General features: G+C 47.2%; 1 protein-coding gene across 7 annotated transcripts in view; it reads left to right on the plus strand.

Annotated features, from left to right (window-relative positions):
* The window catches only part of SLC35D4 (solute carrier family 35 member D4), a 642,891-nt gene that overhangs the window by 196,619 nt on the left and 422,414 nt on the right, over positions 1-23,858 (plus strand). For 5 of the 7 annotated variants that reach the window (XM_085605764.1, XM_085605763.1, XM_085605761.1 and 2 more), the window contains one exon: positions 4,515-4,592. In XM_085605764.1, coding sequence (XP_085461890.1) covers positions 4,515-4,592 — 78 coding nt within the window. Of the gene's footprint in view, positions 1-4,514; positions 4,593-19,940; positions 20,018-23,858 lie in introns of all 7 variants that reach the window. The other 2 variants (XM_085605767.1, XM_085605766.1) reach the window with 1 other exon arrangement.

A 23,858-nucleotide genomic window follows, 5' to 3' on the forward strand; every position in this document is an offset into this window, starting at 1 on the left:
GTTCAGAAGCGAAATCGGCCTATAGGATGTGACCCGCTCACGGGGCTTCCCCTCCTTATGGATCACCACAATTGTAGCCAGACGCTGGTCCGGCGGGAGGGAGCCCTGCGAGTGGGCCGCAAGGAACATCGCGCGCAGGCGGGGCGCCAACACATCCGGGCGTAGCTTGTATAGCTCAATGGGAATACCATTGGGGCCCATGGCCTTGCCGGATGCAACCGAGCGAATAGCCGAGGCAATTTCGTCCGAAGTGGGCGGGGCATCCAGCGAATCCCTGTCCTCCACCGTAAGGGAGGGCAGTGCGATGTCCCGAAGCAAGGCATGGGAATCTTCCTCCGAGCAGGGAGAAACCGGGGAGTAGACTTCGCGGAAATAATCCGCGAAGCAGGAGACAATGGCTTCCGGCTCAGTGACGCACACACCATCCACGCTCTCAATCAAAGGCACCACGCGGCTCGCTCTTTCCCTCTTGTCCAACCACGCAATCAATTTGCCAGCCTTGTCACCTACATCATACAATCGCCCCTGCTGCTCTCTACTGAGGCCCCTGGCCGCCTCCGTGACGAGGGCCCGATAGGCCGCCTGCTTTAAGTGCAAAACATGCAACTTGGCGTCTGTTACCCCGCTCCCCAGGTCACCCTCCAGTTCTGCAATCTCGGCCTCAACCCGGGTCACCTCCTCCCGCTCGCGCCGCCGGGCATTGGAAATAAAGGAGAGGGCCTCCCCCCTAAGAACCACCTTGAAAGCCTCCCACAGGGAGATGGCAGACGGGACCGACCCCACATTCTCATCGAAATAGCGCTGTAAGGATTTGATCAAGTCGGCACGAATGGTGGGGTCGCGCAAATACCATGCATTGATCGGGGCCACCCTGCCATCCCCCCTCGGGAAGACATCGAAATGCAACAACAATGGGGAGTGGTCTGAGATACCCCGTGCCAAATGGCGCACCTCCCCCACCCTCCCTGCATGGGCCGCCGGGACAAGGATGTAATCAAGCCGCGAGAGGCTACCATGGGCCCCCGAGTGGAAGGTGTACTGTTGCAATACGGGATGCTTTAAGCGCCAGCAATCCACCAGGCCCAGCGTGTCTAAAAGGCCGGGCAGCCACGCCTGTGCCCGGGGGAGGTCCCTAGGGGGATGGCGATCCATAGACCCAGAGGCGACCGCGTTAAAGTCCCCTCCAACCACCAGCAGGCCACCCGGAAGGTCCAGAAGGAGGCGCCCCAGGTCCGCAAATGTAGTGGCTTGTAACCCAGGCGGGACGTACACTGATATAAAGATAAACACTCTACCCTCCATTCGTCCCACAAGAACAGTGTAACGTCCCCTCTCATCATGGCGCACCTCGTCAATCTCCAACGGGAGCGAGTTCTTGACCATAATTCCCACCCCCCGCGAGCCCGAAGTGAAGCCGGAGTGGGCCGCCAAACGATATCCCCGCCGATTCATTGCATGAAAGGTGTTACCTATAAGGTGTGTCTCCTGCAGGAAGACAACATCTGGTGAAATACGTTTTAAATACTGCAGGACCACACCACGCTTAATCCTATCCCCCAGGCCGTTAACATTCCATGACAACACAATCAAATCCCTACCCCCCATCATACGTCAAAACAATCGGTCGCCCCCCACCGAGCATCTTAAAAACAACAAAACAGTTGCGGGTTTGCCTTGCGGTGTTAACAAACAACACACCCCCCCCACCCCCCGGTCCCAACAGAACTCCCCCCTCCCTGCACCCCTGCATGAGCCCAGACAGCCCCCCCAAAGTGCAGTGTGCCTGTCGCCCCATAGCTAAGTACTAACTAGTCCCCCAGAGGAGGAGGGAAGCCCCCAGCAGACCCCACCCGACCTCCATGGGAGGGGAACATACGAAAGCAATATGTGGTAAAGGAACAATATCCAGAGCAAGGCCTATACAGTCACCCCTCAATTCTGATCCGGCGGGCCCTCCCCGCCAGCCGCGCCCCCCCCACCCCGATCTCCAGGCAAAGTATCTAACCAGTCCCCAGCCGCCTCGGGCCGGTCGAAGAAGTGCGTACGGCCATCCACCTCCACCCTCAGCTTAGCCGGAAAGAGCATTGAGTACTTGAGGTTTAGGTCCCTTAGGCGACGTTTAATACCAAGAAAGCTCTGTCGCTGCTTCTGGACCGCCGGGGTAAAGTCCGGGTAGAAGTGTACATCCATGTTGTCCAGCCTGACCGGTCCCTGTTGCCTGGAGGTCTGGAGGATGGCGTCTCTGTCCCGGAAATTAAAAAACCGGGCAATAATAGGCCGCGGCGGGGCACCGGTCTTAGGGCGGCCCCCAGGGACCCGGTGGGCACGCTCCACCGCAAAAAGCTTACTCAGCCCCCGGGGCTGGAGATGGGTCAGGATCAATTCTTCCACGAAGAGATCTGCCGCCTCCGCCTCCCGGCCCTCCGGCACACCAATAATGCGAACATTGTTCCTCCGGGCCCGACCCTCGGAATCCTCCAGTCGCCGGTCCATCAGGGCGCTCGCCTGGCCAAGCCGGCGCACCTCCCTCTGGAGGGCCACCACGTCCGTCGTGAGGCTCGTTGTGGTGTGGGCCAGGGAGTCAACTCGGTCGTTCGTTTTTGACAAGTCTGCCCTCACAAGGCCCACATCCACCAGGACCGAGTCAATTTTTTGCGCCAGGGTATCGAAACGCTGGTCCACTGAGGCCTTCATCTCTGCGATGGCGCCCATGACGTCCCGGAGGGTCAGGTCCACCGGTTGGGCAGGCGCCTCCGTCGGGCCCACCAGGGATGACCGCGATGTCTCCGGAGAACCCTTCTGGAGCGTATAGCGATCCATACTATTGGCCTGGTGCGCCGTGCCACGGCGGGTTGTCTTCATCTTCGTCCGGTCGCCATCTTGTTTGGTGGACATGCTGGCCCTTCCACCGTCGTGCCAAGATATCCAAACGGGCCGCCACACCAAATCACGGGTGTCAGGGGGGGGGGGCGGGGGCGGCCACCGGGCCGCGGGTCAACCCACCGCCGGCGGGTCAGCCGGGCACCTGGACAAGGCAACACCACCGCACCCCGCTCCGCAGCCCGACCCCGCCTGAGGCAAGGAGGGTGCAAAAGCGAAAGTGAAAGTGCGGGGTACGCGAGTCGCCCAGCCCCGCTCGCCGCTGTTATTCACTTCGTCCCCGGATCGCCCCACTACTCCAATCCGGGGGGCCGGCGAGGGGAAGGCCGCAACCTTCAATCGATGCTCCCACCGGTGTTCGGGGTCCGATTCGAGCCCAAAAAACGGGTGGCGCCTCAGCACGGGTTCACCGACACAGTCCCCTCAACAAGGACAGGATATCTCCAGGATTAATTCAGGAGGTCGCGGAGGTCCTCGGGAGCCTCGCACCTACGCGGAGGGAACTTGTTTTAAGTGTAAAAACACAGGCCACATTGTAAATAATAATGGATAGCCAGGATGGGATTGTTTTCTGTAAAATATAAATTGTGAGAGAAAGGGACATTATGCAAAAATCGTAAGAATAGAGACTACAAGGGAAAGACCAGTGAGGTTGACGTTTTAGAGAATTCACTGAGGCGGAGTGGAGGAAAATTGTCCTAAAAGTGGGAGGTAATGGGAAAAGCCCAATGGATGTGGTTAAAGTGCAAGTAGAAGGCGTAGACTTATTATTCGATATGGGTGCAAAAATAACCCTGATGCCAAAGGAATTTTATGAGAATAATTTGCAGGGAAGAATGAATCCCTTCAGACATGGTATTAAACCTCTTGCCTATGGAGGATAACCAATAACATGTGAGGTATATTTCATGGGATTGTTGGAATACAAAGGCAGATATGCATCTGATAACCTTTATGTCTCCACCAAAGGTGACAACATTTTGAGTTGACCATAACAGTAGCCCTCAAATAATTGTGACAGATTTCAGTGAAATCAACAGTGTTTTTTGTTTGTGACATGCAGATGGACTTGCTTAAGGTATTCAAGGACGAGTTACACTGTTTGAAGGGCTATGTACATACAATTCTAGTAAAAGAGGGATGTTGAGCACAAAACTTGTAAAGTACATTGTGTGCTTGTTGCACTGAGGCGCGCCATGAAGGATGAGTTGGAGTGTTTTGGTGAGAGATGGGATCATTGAAGAGGTTGAGGCCACTGATTGGATGCGGTATGCAAGTCCTGTGGAGATATAAGATTATGCATACCCGCTGCTGTTGTATTGATAGCTGCTCCCCTGGGGAAGTACCTGATATGCCATCTCATGCGGAGTTGAAGAGGGAGAAACATATATTGTTTTAAGACTTCTTATATAGTTAGGAGCGGTTCTGGAAAACTGAAGGAAAACATGCTCTGTTCTGTTACAGGTGGAAGTCATTGGTGGTGCAATGAATAATCACTAGTGAAAAAAGTGGCCAGCGCACAAGTGTGTCATAATGTACTGCACACAGTCTGTTTCTAGAGACACGAGGCATGGATTGGTCGCCTGTGAATGATCATGTACTGACTGATCTTTGCTATCCTTCTTCCCTAACAGCCAATCCCAATGTTCTTTACCTTGCACAATGCAGCAGAAGGGATCTCATGCGGAATCCAGAGGTGTGCGCTGAAAGAGGTACCGTGATCATCCTATACAAAATATATTCACCTGATTTAAGAGCTAAACATTGTAATTTGCTGTTTTGCATGTACGTCTGAGGCCTTGATTATGAGTTGAGGATCAAATTCCGACCCTTATGCAAACAGGAGTTCACTCACAGATTGGAGTTGTGAGTTGGTTAAATTTATTGAAATGTATCAAAAGGATAAAAATCTGAGGAAAAAAGGCGAAACCTGCAGAAGTCCTCATGATATGCCCCATTTCCAAGAGAAAAACCTGGAACAGGAAGTATTTACTACTGTTTAACAGCTCATCCCATTATAATGGTATTTAGTGGGTGTGGTAAAAACCTAATTCTTGATTCCTTACTTCATAATCAGGGGCCTAGTCATTGCTACCTGACAATGTAGTGCTGCAGATATTGTTCATTGACCTGCAGTTTCATTTAGTCCTATGGAGAATTCATTTTTAAGTGTGCCAGGTTATTCAAAGTACAGTGTATGTTATTTGAGAAATTAACTAAACTCACAAGCACTGTACCACATCTTTTTGTGAATAGTGTTTCAAGGAATAGGTCTGTTCCACCCTACTTTTCAAGTGTTGTGCTCTCAGGATTTAATAGGTTTTATGCTCCTACTGTTTGAGTTCATGGGTGTGAAATAGGGGACACCCGCTCGCCCCCATTTATGAGTTGTGTTGCCTTTCTGTAATTGCATGCCTTGTCATTCCTCTACTACCTCTGCAGCTTATCTGAGGCCATTAAATCGCTTGGCCTTGGCAAGCCTGCAAATGTTTTTAGGTCTAGCCTTGCACAGCGCGCATGCGCTGCTCGAATTTATGTAAGGGCTTTAGAAATCTCACCACACGCTCGTGCTTTTGGTTTTGTCCCAGGCTATTGGCCTTTGCGTGCGTCTTTTTAACACAGACTGCATGCAATTGGGCAAAGGCAGGCGCATATCCTGCCTTTGCTCCGCCCACGGCCTATTGCGTGCGGTTACCCGCACAGGCACCATCTGGTTTGAATTATCGTGCCCAGACGCGTGCGCGATAATTCAAACCAGATATCTCGCTGTGGTGCGCACGCGCGCACCACTCGTGTGCTTGTTTGACATTCTCATTCCATAGGCTCCCATTATTTTAACTCAATTCACTCGCTTCTACCTTTCTTCGTTTTATTCCCTCTGCCCCCGCTTGCCTTCTTTCATCTTTTTTCTCCCATCGTTTCCCTCCTCTCATTGTTCGCCTTTTTCAAACTCTCTCCTTTACTTTCTTTTCGCGTGCCTTCACTTTTTGGTTCAACACCCTTTCTGTCTTCCCTCCATTCTCTTCGCTAGCCCCGCCTTCACATCCAGGATGCATCGCCCTGGTAACAGAATGTGGCCCGGCTGCTCCATGGTTACTAAAGCAGAGCGCGCTTCTGACTTGTATGGCTCAAATCCCACGCGTGGCCCTTCTGTACCCTCGGCCTGGACCCTCAACCAGCACCATGGCACGTCTTAACATGGAAGAGTACTTCTGCATCGCCCTGGAGGACAAGCTGCTAGTGTAAGAGGAAAGAGTGGGGTGTTCTGCAGGCAAGAAGAGGGAGCGTCGCTTGGGGACATGTAGTGGTTGTGCCTTTTACAATCACTGGCAGCATGACAGGGGCAATGTGTGGTGCAAGCTGCAGTAGCCTCCCGGCGAGTGCCGACCCCTGGCACCCTGGCATTGTTTACAAATTAAGCATTAGGCCTATGGGCTCCGGTGCCACTGCACCAGATGCATCAATAGGAGCTACACCCCTGCTGGTTACCGAAGTTTGGGGCCTGTGCTTTTCAGCCCAGAAACGACTACGTGAATGGCAACACAAGCGCTCCGTGTTCCATAACTGTGGGGCTGGGGAGGGCCAGACCACAGGCTGTTGATGTCATTATCCATTTCCCTGTGTCCCCACCCGCTCCCCTCTGTCTACTTCATCCACATGCTGCTGAAACCCCTCTTCCACGCTTCCAGCAGCCAACAGTGATAGCAATGCAGAAATTCATTCAATTCTCTATCTGATGATGCCACAACACAGTATACCACCTAGGCAGGTCGCCATGTTCCCGATCCCAGTGCATTCTGGGAGCTGTGTTCTTTCTCAGCTTTGGTTGATGAGGCACACCTGGTAGTAATCTGCATACAAGTCTAGGCCTGGGGTCCTCCAGACATGGGGTTTGCGGCGGCGCTGGGTATACCCGAGACGGTATGCAATATATAATCACTCCATGGATTTGTGTAGGATGTCGAAGTGTGTATTAAATCAGAGTTTCGGCAGTTGTGGCTATGTAGGACTTACAGAATGCAGGGAGCTGGTGTCCTGGCATAAAGCAGTGAGCTGTGAAATGTCTTGCCTCTCCTTGCATGGCTAGCGCAGTAAGACGACCCTGTCCTGCCCAGAGCGCCCTGTGCACCTGCTGATCCACGGCCTCCTCACCGGATGCCTCATGGAACCGGCGCGCGCGCATACCATTGCTGATCAAGCCACAGACTTTCCCTAGTCCGTACACAGACAGTTTTAGATCAGTGTAATGCTCCAATCAAACCATAGGCTGGCGAGCTCGACTACAGAGACTTGTCTGAAAGTAAGCGCTTAGGTCGGCTTCGGACAAACCCTTAGGCCGCAGTAGTCATTTCAAGACACATACACACTGCTCCAGGGCAGTGGACACTGACCCTGCTGTAGGGACGTGTCTACATCCCATGGGGTTGCCAGTGACTGTGAGCAGACACTGGGACCACAGCAGCTTATTCATTGTGCAAACTTCGACGGAAGCCTGGTGGGGCGAAGGTGGGTTGTAGCATGAGCCAAGGTCATCTGAGGGATTGGAAAATAGCTAGTACATAAATCATGTTCGGTTTTAACTCACATTTAATGTTCCCGTACTTAACTGCCTTGGACGTGGGTATGTAAAGCTACCAAATATATAATATTGCACCCGTTCGCATGGCCATACAGATGTGGAACATCCTTTGTTTTTGGGAGTACACAGCAACGAGGTCTGAGCTTTCAAGTTTCTCGGGTACAGGCGTGGGTAACTCATCCAGTCTAGAATTTTGGGTTGCATCGTGGGACTTGTAGTTCATTTTTATACCATTAAAAAAAATCAGGACTACAAACACCAGAATGAAAAAAAACAAGCATTGGCATAGCCAATAGGTCTCGCCTTTGGGACCTTATAAGTGTTTAGCCATGCAACAGTTGATGTTGTCAGGGGTCTCTGTGACCCCCGTAAGTGGCGACAGATTCTGGCATACTTAGACCGGCATCAGGTGCACATTGCACTGCTTCAGGGACCCATATGGGCCCCCGTTCGCCCTCGAGTTTTGGTACCAGATGTGCCTCTGCCCGAGCTTTCTCCTCTTACTCCACCTACTCTAGAGGCACTGTTATCCTGATTCAAAAGAATAAACCATTCATACTAGGAGGCACATACTGTGACGTCCCTGGTCGCAGTTGTATAGTGTGGGGTACTTTATGCACACAGTCAGTTGCCCTTGCGTGTAGCTATGGCCCTAACCATAATGATCCACAATATTTCTCTACTCTCTGGGGCCAAATATTAGATATGGGATCCACACATGTGATTTGGGGGGGGGGGGGGGGGGGGGTGATTTTAACATAGCACTACACCCAGTAGAAGATCGCTCCAACCCTCAGCCTTACCATAACACTAAGGCACGTGAAACATTGCTGGGTATACTGGAAGAACACGGGCTGGTGGATGCCTGGAAGTATATGCATCCCACTGGGAGGGAGGGTACATATTACACCTCTGGTCACACTATGTGGTCTCGGCTCGATTACTGGCTTTGTTCACGAGGCTTGGTGCCTTGAATTCAATCCGTCACTCATCTTGCTCGAAAATACTCTGATCACGCCCCTGTGAGCCTCGAGATAGTCCCGCCCAGTGCGGTAGTCACCCCTCGCTTCCTGTGTCTCCTCCCGGAGTCCCTTTTAGATACTGTCTTTCAGGCTGAACTGGGGGAAGATTTTTTTGATAGGAACAAGGGCTCCGTGGACCTTCTCTCCACGCTTTGGGAGGCTTTTAAAGTCACCCTCCGTGGCATATGCATTTCTAAGAGCTGCGGCGTCCTCCGCGACATTAGACGTAACTTACAACGCCTGGGGGTCGAGATCCAGCAGCTTGAGACTGATATTTGGAGGGAGGGCACAGGCGATCGTAGAGCACTGCTTCGAGAAAAAATGTCTGACTATGTTACTACTGCTGATCGAGAAGTGAAATTCCGTGGCAAATATTTCACAGCTCGCCGATACGGGGAGGGGAAGCGGCCTGGCCGAGCCCTAGCCACAGAGATTAAGCAACCTCGCTTCTCCAGCTTTGTGTTGGAGGTGGTGGACGAGGACGGCATTCGTCATAGAGATAGCCAAGACATACTACGCACTTTTACCTCATTCTACAAAAACTTATATAACACGCAACGCTCCTCCCGGTCAGACTACACACCTCTATTCGGGGACATTACTCTGGGATGGTTGGGGGACTCACAACGTGAGTATTTGGCTGCGCCTTTTGAGGACGATGAGCTCAGGGAGGCTATTATGCAGATGAGGTCGGGTAAGGCTCCGGGCTCTGACGGTCTACCTGTGGATTTTTATAAATCATATCTCGAACAGATGCTTCCTGTGTTGAAAGAAGTCTTCCTTGAAGCCCGAGAGGCCCAAATCCTTTCGCCTTCCATGAGGGAAGCTCTCATCACCTCGTCGTAAAAAACAGGTAAGCCTCCCGACCAATGCGCGTCCTACAGACCGCTGTCTTTGCTGAATACGGACACTAAGATTCTTGCTAAGCTTTTAGCGAATCGTCTGCGCCTCCTGCTAGACAAACTGGTCCTTCCCGATCAGTCGGGGTTCATACCAGGCAGGGCAACGTCCCATAATCTCCGCACCCTCTTTTCCATCTTGCAGACGGTGGATTCCAAGCTGGCATTGGCGGCAGTTTTTTTAGACGCCTCCAAGGCCTTCGATTCTGTGGAGTGGGATTATTTATTCGCAGTGCTTCAGTGTATGGGACTACCCGTAGGATTCCTCTCCCGGATCTGCTTGCTGTATACATCACCCCCAGCGAGAGTACTGATTAACGGGCAAGCCTCACCTTCCTTTTCCCTATCCCGCGGCACCCGCCAGGGATGCCCCCTTTCCCCCCTCCTTTTTGCCCTTGTCATGGAACCACTGGCGGCGCGAATCAGACAGCACTACCAACAAGTAGGTCTACGTTGCCTGTTACGCCTTATCCTTATATCCCTATATGCGGATGACGTCACCCTTTATATAAAAGACCCGAGTCAAAATTTGAACCCGATTATGCGTGAAGTTGTGCGCTTCGGCAGCTTCTGAGGCATAAATATCAACTGGTCCAAGTCGCAACTCTTCCCCTTGACGAGTGCTACTACTCCCTTTGCGATGGACTATCCGATCGTGTGGTGCGAGGACGGGGTCAAATATCTTGGGATCAGGGTCACGACGAACTCATGCGCCTCAATTATAGATGCGCTATGGACCACATTGCTAGTTGCATCACCCGTTGGATAGCATTGCCCCTTACTATGGCGGGCCGCATATCCCTTATTAAAATGGTCATATTACCCAAATTTCTTTATTTATTCCTTAATATTCCCTATACCCCTGAGCGCCATTTTTTCTGCACCCTTCGGTCGGAACTGACTAGACTGGTGTGGGGGGGGTAGGCAACCCTGTATTCAATGGGACACGCTTGCACGACCGTACGATCAGGGAGGTTTGGACGTTCCAAACTTTGAGCTGTACTACCTTAATGCGCAGGCACACTATGCTCACTATTGGTTCCACCCCCGTTCCACCCCTCATGTAGCCACTGAGCATTGGTTATCGGATCCCATCCCGTTGGAGGGTGTCATACTGTCCAGAGTGGCTCCTCATGAGAAAGAACCTACCTCCATTGATTGCACAAATGCAGCCTGGGCTCGTATTCTAGCACATACGTCTGCACCATATCTCTATTCCCCTCTCTTTCCCTTGACTTATCACCCTTATGTGGCGCTGCTGCAAGAGGGCATTTTTAGAAACATGGCACGCGCACGGAATATTCGCACTTGGGGGGACCTCTTTGTTAAAGGTAAATTTCGCACTCTCCAGTAGTTATGTCATGACCCTCCGCCCTCTACCATGGACACATTTTTGTATGCCCACTTGAGACATGAGGTGCGAGCGTGCCACTCCATGTTCCCTTTGGAGTCTCCTACCCTGCCGCCTCTGCATCGGGTGCTTCAGGCGAAGAACGCTAGTCATCTGGTGTCTGTCCTTTACCATTCTCTCTACTCTGATTATGAATACTTGCCTTGTAATTCCCGTGTTAAGTGGGGAGTAGAGTTGGGCCACAAACTCACTGATGAGCAATGGACCTATTGCTGCAAACAGACTGGGGAGGTCTCCTCGAACAGCAGGCTACGTATTATACATTACCGATATCTTCAACGTTATTATCACACTCCTGTGCGGTTACATAGATATGGGTTGCGCGACTCTGACAGCTGTGCTAGGTGCCGGGCGGTGCAGGCAGGCAGGCAGATTTTCTTCACCTTGCCTGGGCATGTCCTGGGGTGTATGACTACTGGCAGCGGGTGTTTGATGCTCTTGATTCCATGACCACCGCACCCCTTCCTAGATCCCCACTCACTGCGCTCTTAGGTTATACTGTGCCCATCCCTACCATGCACAGTAAGTTTATTTCCTTCTGCCTGGTTTTGGCGAAACGCCGCGTGGCCTGCAGGTGGGGACGTGGCTGTGCGCCTAAATTTAAGGAATGGCTGGGCGATATGATTCTTTGGCAAGAACAAATTAGCACGTGATCTATGGGGCCCACTGAAGTTATATCTGCTGGCACATCCTCTCACTGTTGATTCCTAAGCTTGCATGCCTGACGCATTACCCAGGGATCCTTTTCCTATTCTTGTGATGTCTGGGACGGGCAACATGATTCTGTATTGTTACATATACCATCATGCACGGGGCGATATAGCCTGTTTTTATTGCGTTCATCAAATGCCTAATATATGCCATGTAGATCAGTTGTTATCCTTGCATTTCATATGTTGTACTTCTTCATTTGTACTACTTCTTGTACGTTCATAGTGTGATTTGATGTACCTAATGATGGTATCCATTGTACTCTGCTGACGGTTGTTTAATAAAGAAATAAAAAAAAAAAAAAAATGCAACAGTTGATGTTGTTGCACCAAGGATATTGTGCTGGATAACTAAACACTTCTAATGTCCCAAAGGCGAGACCTATTGGCTATGCCAATGCTTGTTAGCAGTTATTTTCGCAAGCATACGCATTAGGGGTTAAATAGTTTAAAAGTCATAAAAGGTACAACACAATTTCTGATTTCTAAAAGGGGTGTACATGTGTTTACCAAAAAAAGCATATAAATGACCCACTGCAAACCTAAGTGAAAAACCTGAAATGAAAGTAAACATTGGCTCATCAGACTGACACTGAAGTGGACTGCTTTTTAGGCATATGCACAAGCAAAATACCATCACTCACAGTGAACAGAGCCAGTAGCTGAAGTGTGTTACCCATTGCCCCATGATGTTTGCTGTGGTGGAAGGTAAGGCCATCACGAGCCTTCGGCCTGCTTACATTAGAACATTACTCTTCATCACCTGTGACCTTTTTTCTACCAATCAGGGGTTCATCCTCTTGCAGAGCCTTCTAAGTCTGTGGCTTGGGGAGACAAACTGTGGAGACTCTATGTTGGATTCTGACTTCCTCACATATCCATTGCTTGGGCTCATGCTCTCAGAACTGTCAGCATCCTGTACCAGACGCCTTAATTTCCTTATTAGAACTTAGTGCTGGTATAGTTCCAAATACACCAGCAACTGTAAACCTTCCCACTGACCCACCAATGCTTTTTTTGGGAAACAGACATCCAGAATGTCACGTTGTTCATTCTTCTTCATTGCTCCTCTGGAGGTGTTTCCATATAGCTCTGGGGTCTTGGCAAATCATTGGGTGACATTTTTGTAAGACAGCAGGCACATTCATTTAATCTTCTTTCCTTTCTTAAATGACTCTTTAGTTCTCTGAATTACATTTAGTGGCATGTGGGGCTGGGTAGATACTTTCTTGTTGCTTGTCAAGCAAACTTCTTCCTCTCTGGTGCACATTGGAATTCAGCTGCTAGGTGGTTGGACTCTTTGCTTCATCTTTATCTGCTCCCTCTTTAATCCTCCTGTTGTTTACTTGAACCAAACCTTTTCATTTGGATGCACCTCTCTGTGGGCCAGCTTCAACAATTATCTCTCTATGCCCAATTTATCTTTTTTATGTGCTGCTTTGTTGCGGCAACACAGTTACCAGTCAGAAGTCACACTGACAGATAGCCACTAAACTCAATAGACTGAAAATGTGTGCTTTTCTAACAAAGGTTTCTATATGTACAAATATGTGACTGCAACTTATGCGACTGGAACTTATTAAACTCATAGTACCTCGTGAAAGATTTAGCAAGGCTTACGTGGATGGTTAGAGGGGGCTGAGGACTTCACTGCAATTGTGTGTGTCACTCAGATGCAAGCAAAATTCCTGCTTGATGTGCCCTTTAACCATTGAAAGGCATCTGCATAGCTTCAGGAAGGGCAGTCATTTGAAGACCCAGTTCCTTGTGGGGAACTTGAAGGAGAAGGGGTACATAAGTCATCTGTCTTTAAGAGTCCCTTCTAGGGTCAGAAGCTTTTTGGTTGTTCCCTGGGGAAATCGTGACCAAAGTATTCATGGACATCAGTCAAGTCAAGTCAAGTCAAGATAGCTTTATTCGATTTTTAAAGTTAAAATCATAAAAGCACAGTCAAAAGAAACATAATTAAGAACAAAATCGAATTTCATACAAATTATGTTCATCATAAAAGGGGATATCAAACGTAAAAACAAACACTACCAGAAATTAATCCAGAGTTAATCTACATCGGATAGCGAATTTTAAAAACTTGGATACTGCACTAATAGTTATTTCATCTTCCAATAGGAGCAATTTTAGTTTGCACTGTCTTAGGCCCCAGATCTTAAGAAGGGGAATCAAATATTTCTTTCTTCCCCAAGCATAATACTTGCAAAAGAAAACACAATGTATTGAAGATTGCAAGGCAAGATCATCACAGGGGCAATTAATTAAATTAGAAGACCAATCATTGCTCACTGGGAGTGTTATCAACCTGTAAAAAGTACCAGTTCTCAGGCGCGATAGCAACATTCTGTCATAACAAGGATAGTCAGGAGACAGATAAAGGTGCAAACCAGGGCCCTGGGCAAATGCGTTATATTGAATTACAGAAGGCTTAGTCCTCTCCTCAAGGCATCTTTTGTTCTCCAGGTAATCAAGACAACTTTTCTTAAAAGCCTTTCTGGAGATCAAAGATAGCGAGGAGGGGTTATCAAAAAAAGCTCGATGGCCCATTTTAGTCATAAACTCCTTAACATAAAGAATCCAATGAATGTCTTTCCATCTCTCTAGTCTGAGGCAATCATTCAAAATAGATCTATTAAAAACAGTTTCTTCTGAGGTCCATATCTTATGCCATAGGAGTAATGGGTTGATTTTAATGAGATCCGATATATAGGCCAGATCCAATTCCTTATGGCATATATATGTTGAAGTTGATTTGGGGACCGCTAATAGATAGCGGAGGAAACTGTTTTCTTTTACTTGAATTTCCTGGGGGTCCGCAATACCCCATATACCAGATCCATATAAAGCGGTTGATATGCATTTAGACTTGTAGATATCCGTTAAAATACGTACAGGCCTGCCCCCTAATTTATTGGCAAACTGTCTAATTGCTCCTATGGTACGGGCAAAGGCAAAATTCCTGGCCCTAATTGCTGTTTTCCAAGTACCTTTTTGATTAAAAAACAATCCCCAAGTATGAAAAAGTGGTAGTAAGTTCTATCTTAGACTTATCAATAAAAGTCTTACAAGGTAATTTATTCTTAGACGAGCAGCACATGGTAAAGGTTTTCCCTATGTTTATTTTTAAACCCCTAGAACTCATGAAGAAAGAAAAACTAGTTAATGCCTTTTGGAGGCCCAACTGAGTTCTAGCCATGATAACCGCATCGTCAGCGTATAATAAAATAGGAACTGCGGTGCCATGAATTTGAGGATAGTCTAGTTCTTGTTTGATTAAAAAATCTGCCACTTCGTTTATATACAAGTTAAAAAGAAAAGGTGCCAGAATGCAACCCTGTCTAACACCTTTCATAATCGGAAATTTGCCAGTGCACTCCCCTTTATTTCCGAAACGCACCTTAGCCCCTGCCTCTCTATATAATGCTTTAATAAAAATAAGGATGTTTGAATCTATGCCCAAACCTAATAGAGTATCCCATAAGACGTCGTGGTCCAGGCAATCAAATGCTGAACTAAGGTCAACAAAGGTCAGAAAAAGATTACCCTTTTTTGCCTTCATGTACTTGCCAGTTATTAAAGCCAAGTTAAGCCCTTGTTCAACAGTACCTAGGCCAGCCTTAAAACCGTACTGAAACTTGGAAATAACATCACATTCCTCTGCCCACGTGTGCAATCTATTTAAAATGATTCTACCCGCCACTTTCATAAGTGAATCAAGTAGGGAGATCGGCCTGTAACATTTGGGATCAGTTCGATCTCCCTTTTTAAAAATAGGAACCACAATGGCTTCCTGCCATGTCGATGGGAATCCCTTTATATTAAAACTATTTAGCACATTAGTCAACAAGGGGGCCCACAAAGAGACAGTATCTTTATATATATCTACCGGGACCCCGTCAGGCCCGGGGGCTTTGTTTCTAGCACATTCCTGTAGGGCCAATTCCACTTCAGAAGGTGAAAAAACAATCCCTACAGGAAATAAGGCAGGAACAATAGATTCAATCGCAGGCTGCTGGGTTAGGGGTTTAGAGGCTATACAATGCAAAACATCTTTTTTGTAGAGCTCAGTAAAGTGATCCACCCATGTTGATTCTTCTATCATAGGATCCAACTTATCAGAGTTCCTTTCAACGAAGAAGGGGGCGTTTACTGCTTTCCAGAACGAGATATTATCTCTCAAGGAGCTTGCCTTTACTAATGCGTTCCACGCATTCTCCTTGAGCTCCCACTTCCGTTTTTTTATCGATGTTTTATATATTGCCCTGGCAGCTCTAACCTCTAGCATATCCTTAGGTTTTTTCTTTAAAATCTGCTTTAAGTTAGAGTGTGCCTTAGAACAGTCCGAGTTGAACCACCCAAAACATTTTTGGTGGGCCTTTTCTCGTAGGGTTCCTGTTAACTTTTTAGCGATAAATGAAGAAATCTGGTCAAAGGCGCAAATAGTCAAGCTAGGATCAGGATGATCCTCTAGGCAAATCCTGACATTTTTATATTGGTCCAGTATCAGGTTCTGGAGGAAATCAGAAGGGTCGACCTTATTCCATTTTATGGCGTATCCATTTTGTCTTGCCAAAGAAATGGCATGGTGGGAGAGATTTTCCACTACATTTGGGACAGCTCTAGTTCCCCTATTGATAAGGAAAATTGAGCTAATCGGAAAGTGATCACTCATAGCAGTGTCTAATGTTTTAAACATCAGGACTTTACGACCATGAGAAATACTAACCAAGGTGTAATCTATAACAGACTCTAAACCTCGCCCGTTAAAAGTGGGTTGGAAATGAACCTGTGACATACACAGTTCATTAGCAAACCCCAAGTCCCAATCAAAAATTAGACTGTTAAACATATTTCCCACTACAGTATGCTCAAAATGTGTACATGGGTTGCCAATTAGGTTAACCATTCCACATATACCAGAATTGTTATGTGGGCATAAGTGACAATTAAAATCTCCTGTCAAAATGATACATGTGTCATTTTGTTCCGAACCAATTGTACCGAATATTAAATTGTTTAGATCTTCAAATACTTTGTTCAGGTCATCCTTCGGGATATTATTATATAAATTAATTAGTATAAATCGATTTCCTCCTGCAATTAGGCAGAGGACCTGATAAAAATTATGCCCCTCTGTACTCTGTTTCTTTATTTCCAAATTTACCATGTTAGAGATATAGGTACAAAGCCCCCCCGAGTTTCTGCCTCTCCTAGACTGTGTTGCAGGGGTAAAAAATGTGCGATACCCTGGAAGATGAATCTCAACCTGCTCCCAGCACTCCTGAAGACAAATAATATCATTCTTTTCGATTAGATCACAGAAGATGGAATCATCTACTTTGTTTGCTAGACCTGCTATGTTCCAAGATAAAAGGGTAAGCTCTCCCCTTGCTATTACTTGTTGACAGTCTTTGTCAGGTGAGCAATCTGGACACGGATTTAATTCCATCAGGGAAATGTTGTGTTCGGTATCTAACTCCTCATCAGAAGGGCAAGCCGCAGATGAATGTATTTCTGCCAAAAGAAAGTTGTTATCTATGTCGGGCTGTGCTATAGGACGGGCAGTTTTTGGAGATAGAGCAATTTCTAAACCACGGTCAGAATGTGTAATTATTTCTGACTCTTGATTATCAAATTCGTCAGACAAAGCCTTGGATGTTGTTGGAGAATCTAATGGGTTTTTTTGTATCCCACCGTCATTAGCTACTCTTTTGGGATCGTTTAATGGGTCATCTAAGCTTTTGTACTGTTTATTGGTTCTAGAACAATGAGGCGGTAAACTAACGCCAGTCTGAAGGAGTCAATCCACCGTCTCTAAGCTACTATAGCGATTTGATGTAGGTAGTCCTCTCCAGGTGTCGCTATGTGTTAACCCCCTGTTAATTTGCCTCCCCCATTTACTTATGCCCGCTCTTCTATCACAAGTTTTTACAGTCACCCAGTTATCATCATTTGGTAGGTAAAGATGAGATCTAGGAGGGTAGAAAAAAGATAATCGTTTGGTTTGGATAGTCTCATTTATATGCTGGTTCCCCCAGGAGCAGATGTAATCAACCGTTTCCTGGTCTTCAAAATTGACCAGGATACAGTCCCCCTGTAGTGTTTTTCTTTCTGCCCCCACCCAGGAAACCCTACGAACCATTAGGATCTTACTCGTCTTATTCGAGGGAAGTGGCCGGTTTGTGTTAAGCCAATATTGGGCCTTATTTTTCAGGGATTCATAGGATTCTTCTTTATCCTCTTTCAATTCGGGGACGCCCGTTAAAATCACCAGGTAAGGCGATACTTCTGGGGGCAAATCTATGACTATATTTCCCGATTTAGCATCCCTGTTAGAATCTTTATTTATGCATGAATTTCCAGAAGGCTGATGAATTTTTTCTGTTATGCAGTTCTCAATGTTAACCGGTGTCAGGGTGTTAGCTTTTGTAGTGTTTATTAAAACTTTAGATGATTGGGGGCCCACTAGTACGTTTTTTGTACCTTTTTTTATCCCTTCCACAACCTTTGATGGACCGATATTAGACGAGGTCTTAAGAGAAGCAGCCACATCTATTAGCTGTGTCTCAATCTTCTTCAATCAAATTTCTAATGGGGTAAGAAATGTTCTAAAAAGCTCCCTTATGTGTTCGATTAAGTTATGATCAGCCTGCAAAGGCTCAGGGTTTAATGAGATCGGAGAAAAAATAGCAGCGTTAGAGTGTTCCAATGACTGGCTATCCACAATAGTACAATTTTGGGTTCGGCCCTCTTTTAGCTCTTGTTCAATTCGTTCTTTCCCTCTAATGTGGGGTTTTCCTTTCCCTTTCTCCCCAGTTGCAATGATTTTTTTTGACTTGCTATACTTATTTACTTTAGGTTCTTTTTTCTTGTATTTTCTGTTAGGGTATTTTGTAGTCTTTGGAATTGCACCCTCCTTCTCTCTCATCATCTGAGTATTAACTGAGTCTTGCGACCGTGATTCTAACACCAGGGGCTCCGGTACAAGAATCGGTGACCTCTCTACTTGCGAGGAGGATAGGCATTCCGTCATAGAAAAGGACAAATCTACTACATTTGGGATGCTATGTATATCCGCCTGTACTAAAGCAAGGGGTGTTTTGTTACCTATATTATCGGGAGTTTTAGCTGTCGCAAACAGGCCCAAAGAAGAGCGTTTAGCTAGTAGTAAATCTTGTGACACTCTTCGTTCCATGAGAGCAATTCCTTGATCGATAACTGAATTTGCTCTTACGATGAAATTGTCTAATGGGCCAGTAATGTTACTTGTATCCTTTATCATCCTGTTTCTACTCCCTCGTGTGGTAGCCATGGGTGATTACGTACAAATACAAATACAAAAGTTATTTAGCAGGAGATATTCACAAGTCAGCAGGGATGTCTAATGCACACGAATAAAATGTTAGTAGGGGGGCCCGGTCCGGTCTTACTCGGTCTGTAACGGGCTAGAACGGGCCCGCCCTTGGCCCGGGCTTCGCCCGGCGCTCGTCCTGCGCCGCGTCCCGCGCCGCGTTACAAGTCTCGATTTAAATAAGTAGTAGTCCGCTAAAAAGGGAGTGTCCGGGAAGAGGCCGCAGCTGTAGCTGGTTTCCCAGCCGCGGTGCCTCGCAGTCCCTCACGCCCTGGTCAAGCACCGAGCAGCACAGACAAAGTTCCTCTAAGCACGAACGGCACCCACGAAGCGGGGGCCGTGAGATGTCAATTTCAAGGCAGGCAAGGGGGAGTGTCCGGGAAGAGGCCGCAGCTGTAGCTGGTTTCCCAGCCGCGGTGCCTCGCAGTCCCTCACGCCCTGGTCAAGCACCGAGCAGCACAGACAAAGTTCCTCTAAGCACGAACGGCACCCACGAAGCGGGGGCCGTGAGATGTCAATTTCAAGGCAGGCAAGGGGGAGTGTCCGGGAAGAGGCCGCAGCTGTAGCTGGTTTCCCAGCCGCGGTGCCTCGCAGTCCCTCACGCCTTGGTCAAGCACCGAGCAGCACAGACAAAGTTCCTCTAAGCACGAACGGCCCCCGCGAAGCGGGGGCCGTGAGATGTCAATTTCAAGGCAGGCAAGGGGGAGTGTCCGGGAAGAGGCCGCAGCTGTAGCTGGTTTCCCAGCCGCGGTGCCTCGCAGTCCCTCACGCCCTGGTCAAGCACCGAGCAGCACAGACAAAGTTCCTCTAAGCACGAACGGCTCCCGCGAAGCGGGGGCCGTGAGATGTCAATTTCAAGGCAGGCAAGGGGGAGTGTCCGGGAAGAGGCCGCAGCTGTAGCTGGTTTCCCAGCCGCGGTGCCTCGCAGTCCCTCACGCCCTGGTCAAGCACCGAGCAGCACAGACAAAGTTCCTCTAAGCACGAACGGCACCCGCACCAAAGTATTCATGGACATCAGTCATAACTTGCTAGTAGAGAGGGACAACAAATCAAACCCTCACATTTTTCTGGTCCAACAGATCCTCACATTTTCCATGATCAGCTTACAAGGGACATTTTCAAGAAAAACATCAGTCCAGTTGGAATCCTACCAAGGGTAAGGACACTTCTTCTCCACCGAAGGCAACTTGTTCGAAACTATTCTCTTTAGAATGAGCTGGCATATATTTAGGAGGGTGGATGGATGGCTCATTTCTCTACAGCATGGTGGCCATTCCTGGCATCTGATCTTTGAGGGTAGTCAAATACAGCTACAAGATAACGCTCTCCTCTATTTTACAACACTAATGAGCAAATCAGACTCCATTTCCTTGGAGTGAGCGGAAGATAGAAGCTATGACAGCATACATCAGTGGCCTGAATTACAACAGTGGGGTCTCTTTAGACTCTTGAAATAATCTTCATGTTTCTATTTCCATGCAAATAAATGGCCTCTGCATCTCTAGTACCCACACCTGCACATTCCTAAATGATGTTACTACTGAGAGAACCTACAGTTATCAGTGCCGGATCAAGAAAACCAATTGAGTGTGCCTCTGTCTGGCTTCAAGGCATCACCAAAAACATTATGGCTTAATAAAGTTTTATTCAATGTTTCCAAATACAAACGGAGAGCTTACGAAGACCTCAGTCCTATTCCTTCTCACCCAGATGGTCAGAACACTCATAACTTGGAACCCATATGTATTTCATAGTCTGTGCCCTTTTGGTGCTTTCTTCAGGGTAAGCTGGATGTGGTTCATAGGGCATTGTAGAACCATAGAACCCCTGAAGTTCTTGTATTCCTTTTCAAAGTAGAATAGTAGTGGAATTGAGAAGGTGTGACCATCTCCTTTGATGAAATGTTTGATGTTGTTTTTATCCATGCTTAGAATACCACAGTTTGTAGTAACAATCATGAGATGTGGAATCAGTGCTAATTTGTTCAGCAATTAACTGCATGATATTCAGCTGGCCAGTTTCACTCTTGTGTGGCTTCCAGATTGCGCCAGCCAATCACCTAAGGGGTGTCCCTCCAGCATTCCTAGGGATCCATATCCTCATTGCCTTCTCTATGGCTTTAAACATCTCCCCACAAAACTCCTGAATTTGTGACAGCTCCAGATTATATGTGTTATTGTACCCCTGCCTCTGCAAATCCTCCAGCACAATTCGTATCTGTATTCATTATTGTGTGCAAGCAAGTTGGTGTGAAGTACCATCTACAAAGGACTTTGTTACTCAGACCCACGCCCTGGGCATGCTAATTGCTCTTTCTAGCACCACAGATTAGAGAGTTTCACTCGGTCGTTGAAAGATCTAATCCTAGTTTTTCTTGCCATCCGATCTGGGTTTTGCCTTTACCACTTGTCCCTCCCTCCTGAATCAGTTTATAAATCCTCGATATGTGGTATTTTTTTATCATTTACCCTCTGGAGCAGTTGTTTGATTGAAGCGAGGAGCCCGCTGGTTACTGCTGCTATATCAGCTGAAGGACACAATGTTGCACTTGCATGTACCTATGGCACTCTGACTCTTTCAATCCATATAGCTTTTTATGTGCTCCAATGTTCACCATGGGAGAGTCCCTACCAATCATCCTCACGCAACCAGAAGTTTTTGCATACCCAACTTTTGCCATGGATAGAAATCGAGCACCAAAGCCCTTAGCAATGAAGACCTCGTGGAGAATGTTCCACCCGATTCTGTCAAGAGCCTATTTGGCGTTTAGCATTGTTAGTAAGGCTGGCTTTTTTGTTTTTTCATCTTGTCCATTTGGTGTAAGGCTTTCTTGGTGTTGACTCCTACCTGCCTTCAAACTTTTAAGCCCGGTTGACCCAGAATAGATCAACTGGCGCATCACTTTTTTAAACGAATGGCCAGGACCTTCTGGAATCTTTTCACATTGGTATTCACCATGGAGATAGGGCGATAAGTACTACATTCTTCATGGTCATTTCCTGATTTCAGCAAGATTTGTGTTCTTGCTTCTGACATATTTGGTGTCACTGCTTCGTTATCTGCAATATTAATGAGCACCCTAGTAGGATGCTTATCAGACTAGGCCAGTATTTCTTACACAATTATTGGAGCAACCATTCTTTCCCTGGGACTGTCCCCACCTTGAGGGTCTTAGTGGCCAGTATTATTTCCTCAGAAGTGACCAAACACTCCAACCAGTTTCATTGTTCACCCCGAGAGTTTCCAGGAGACTTCTTTTAAGATAATCCACTACTGCGGGAAGGATAATTTGAGTCTCCCAAATAAAGACCCTGATGGAGTTGGTGGAATGCTTCAAGTTTTTCCTGTGCTCGTGGCTTATCTTCCAGTTGTCTTAGGGATCCAATGAATGCTTGGCCTTGTTTGTGTTTCCGTCTAGTTGCCAAAATCCTCCCTTCTCTATTGACCGCTTCATACTAACTTTGTTTGACCTTTGCACAAGTTTTTTCTGCCATATTAAAGTTAATCAGTCTTAACTGGCTATGTACTGCCAGGACTACCTTTGCGATCATTTCACCTTATAGCAAATGTCTAGTTTTTATTTACCTCTCAAGAGTCTGCAACTGCCTTCCCTCACTAGCTTTAGTCTTACCTCTTCCAGTATGCAAGGCCCTCGGAGTACTGCCTTCAGTGAGTTGCATATAATCTGCATCCCACATTCCCTTGTATCGTTAAATTGAAGGTATTCTTTGATTTGTGTCATAATCTCTTTTTTTGCTACTTGGTCTCTGACCTGGATGTTAACCACATGCCAAACAGGGTTCCCAGCATGTCCCCCTTTACTTAACCTCAGAGAGCATTGAACCAGAGTGTGATCTGAGAGAGCACTCACTCTATGGTCAGCCTATGTAATAGCTGAGCCAGGAGACTGGTCTACTAGAATCATGTCCGTTTTCGAGGAGGTACTGCAGTATAATGTGAAATATCCCTGGAATGGGTGTATAAACTGTGCCTTGTATTTGCCAAGCATAGTCTGGCTAGATAATTCATCCCTTCTCAAGAAATGGCTGCTGTCGCCCAGTAGCTAAGTCCTGATCTGTCTGTCTGCCCATTGAAGACCAGATTCCACTGTATCTAAGAAGAGGGTGCTTGTTGCCAGGGATTACAATTTTTGGCTTGTGTTTCTCAGGAACGCTTCTTGACCCTGGTTGGGTATTTATATATACGTTACTGAGATTGGTTGACCTCCCAAGTGACTATTTAGAAGGAGCTCCCTGCCCTTCTTCTCCATCGTGATAAACACCAGCGTAAGGCGAGGGTTAGAGTACCCACCTCCTTCATCTTTGTGTTTGCTAGAGCACAAAACTGTTTATTCAGTTGTCCTTTGCTAGAAGGTGACTTCTTGTTTAGGTATTTACAGTTCTAAGGATCACTACTCTTTTGACTGGGATGTTAAGGCCTCTCACGTTAAAGGATACTATGAAAAGGTCCCTATTACCCATCATTTTATGACCCATGTTATATTCCTTTCCCGTCCCCATCCTAGTGTTTCATTTGGCTTCTGTCTTCCTCCCTGCTTCTGAGTGGCTGTCTCGGTCCTAAGGCCTGCTCAATGTTGTGGCCCGTATTGTCTTCCCCTTCTGAATACTCACCCTCTTATGCCCCTCTAAGAACATGTCTATAAACTAACTCCTCTAGCACTACAACAGTTCCCTGTCTCTGGAATTATCACCATGATGAGCTCATGAAGGGAGGCCTTGTCTCCAAAACTAAACTTGCCACTCCTGGAAATATCTAATTTCAGTATTAGAGGAGACCACCTGAAACATCTGTCCAACCATACATTTCCTCCCCTCATCTCCCCCGCCTCCATCCCAACGTTATCAGGCTCCAAATCACCCAAATTGGCTCCATCTTCGTACCAGATATCACTGATGTCTAACCAATGTCCTCCCCTAAAGGCCTGAATGCTGCCAAAACATCTTCTGGAGATGGTTGCTTATACTGGTCCATAATCT

The sequence above is a fragment of the Triturus cristatus genome, chromosome 5_1 (genome assembly GCF_964204655.1).
Source record: "Triturus cristatus chromosome 5_1, aTriCri1.1, whole genome shotgun sequence".
Taxonomy (NCBI): Eukaryota; Metazoa; Chordata; class Amphibia; order Caudata; family Salamandridae; genus Triturus; species Triturus cristatus.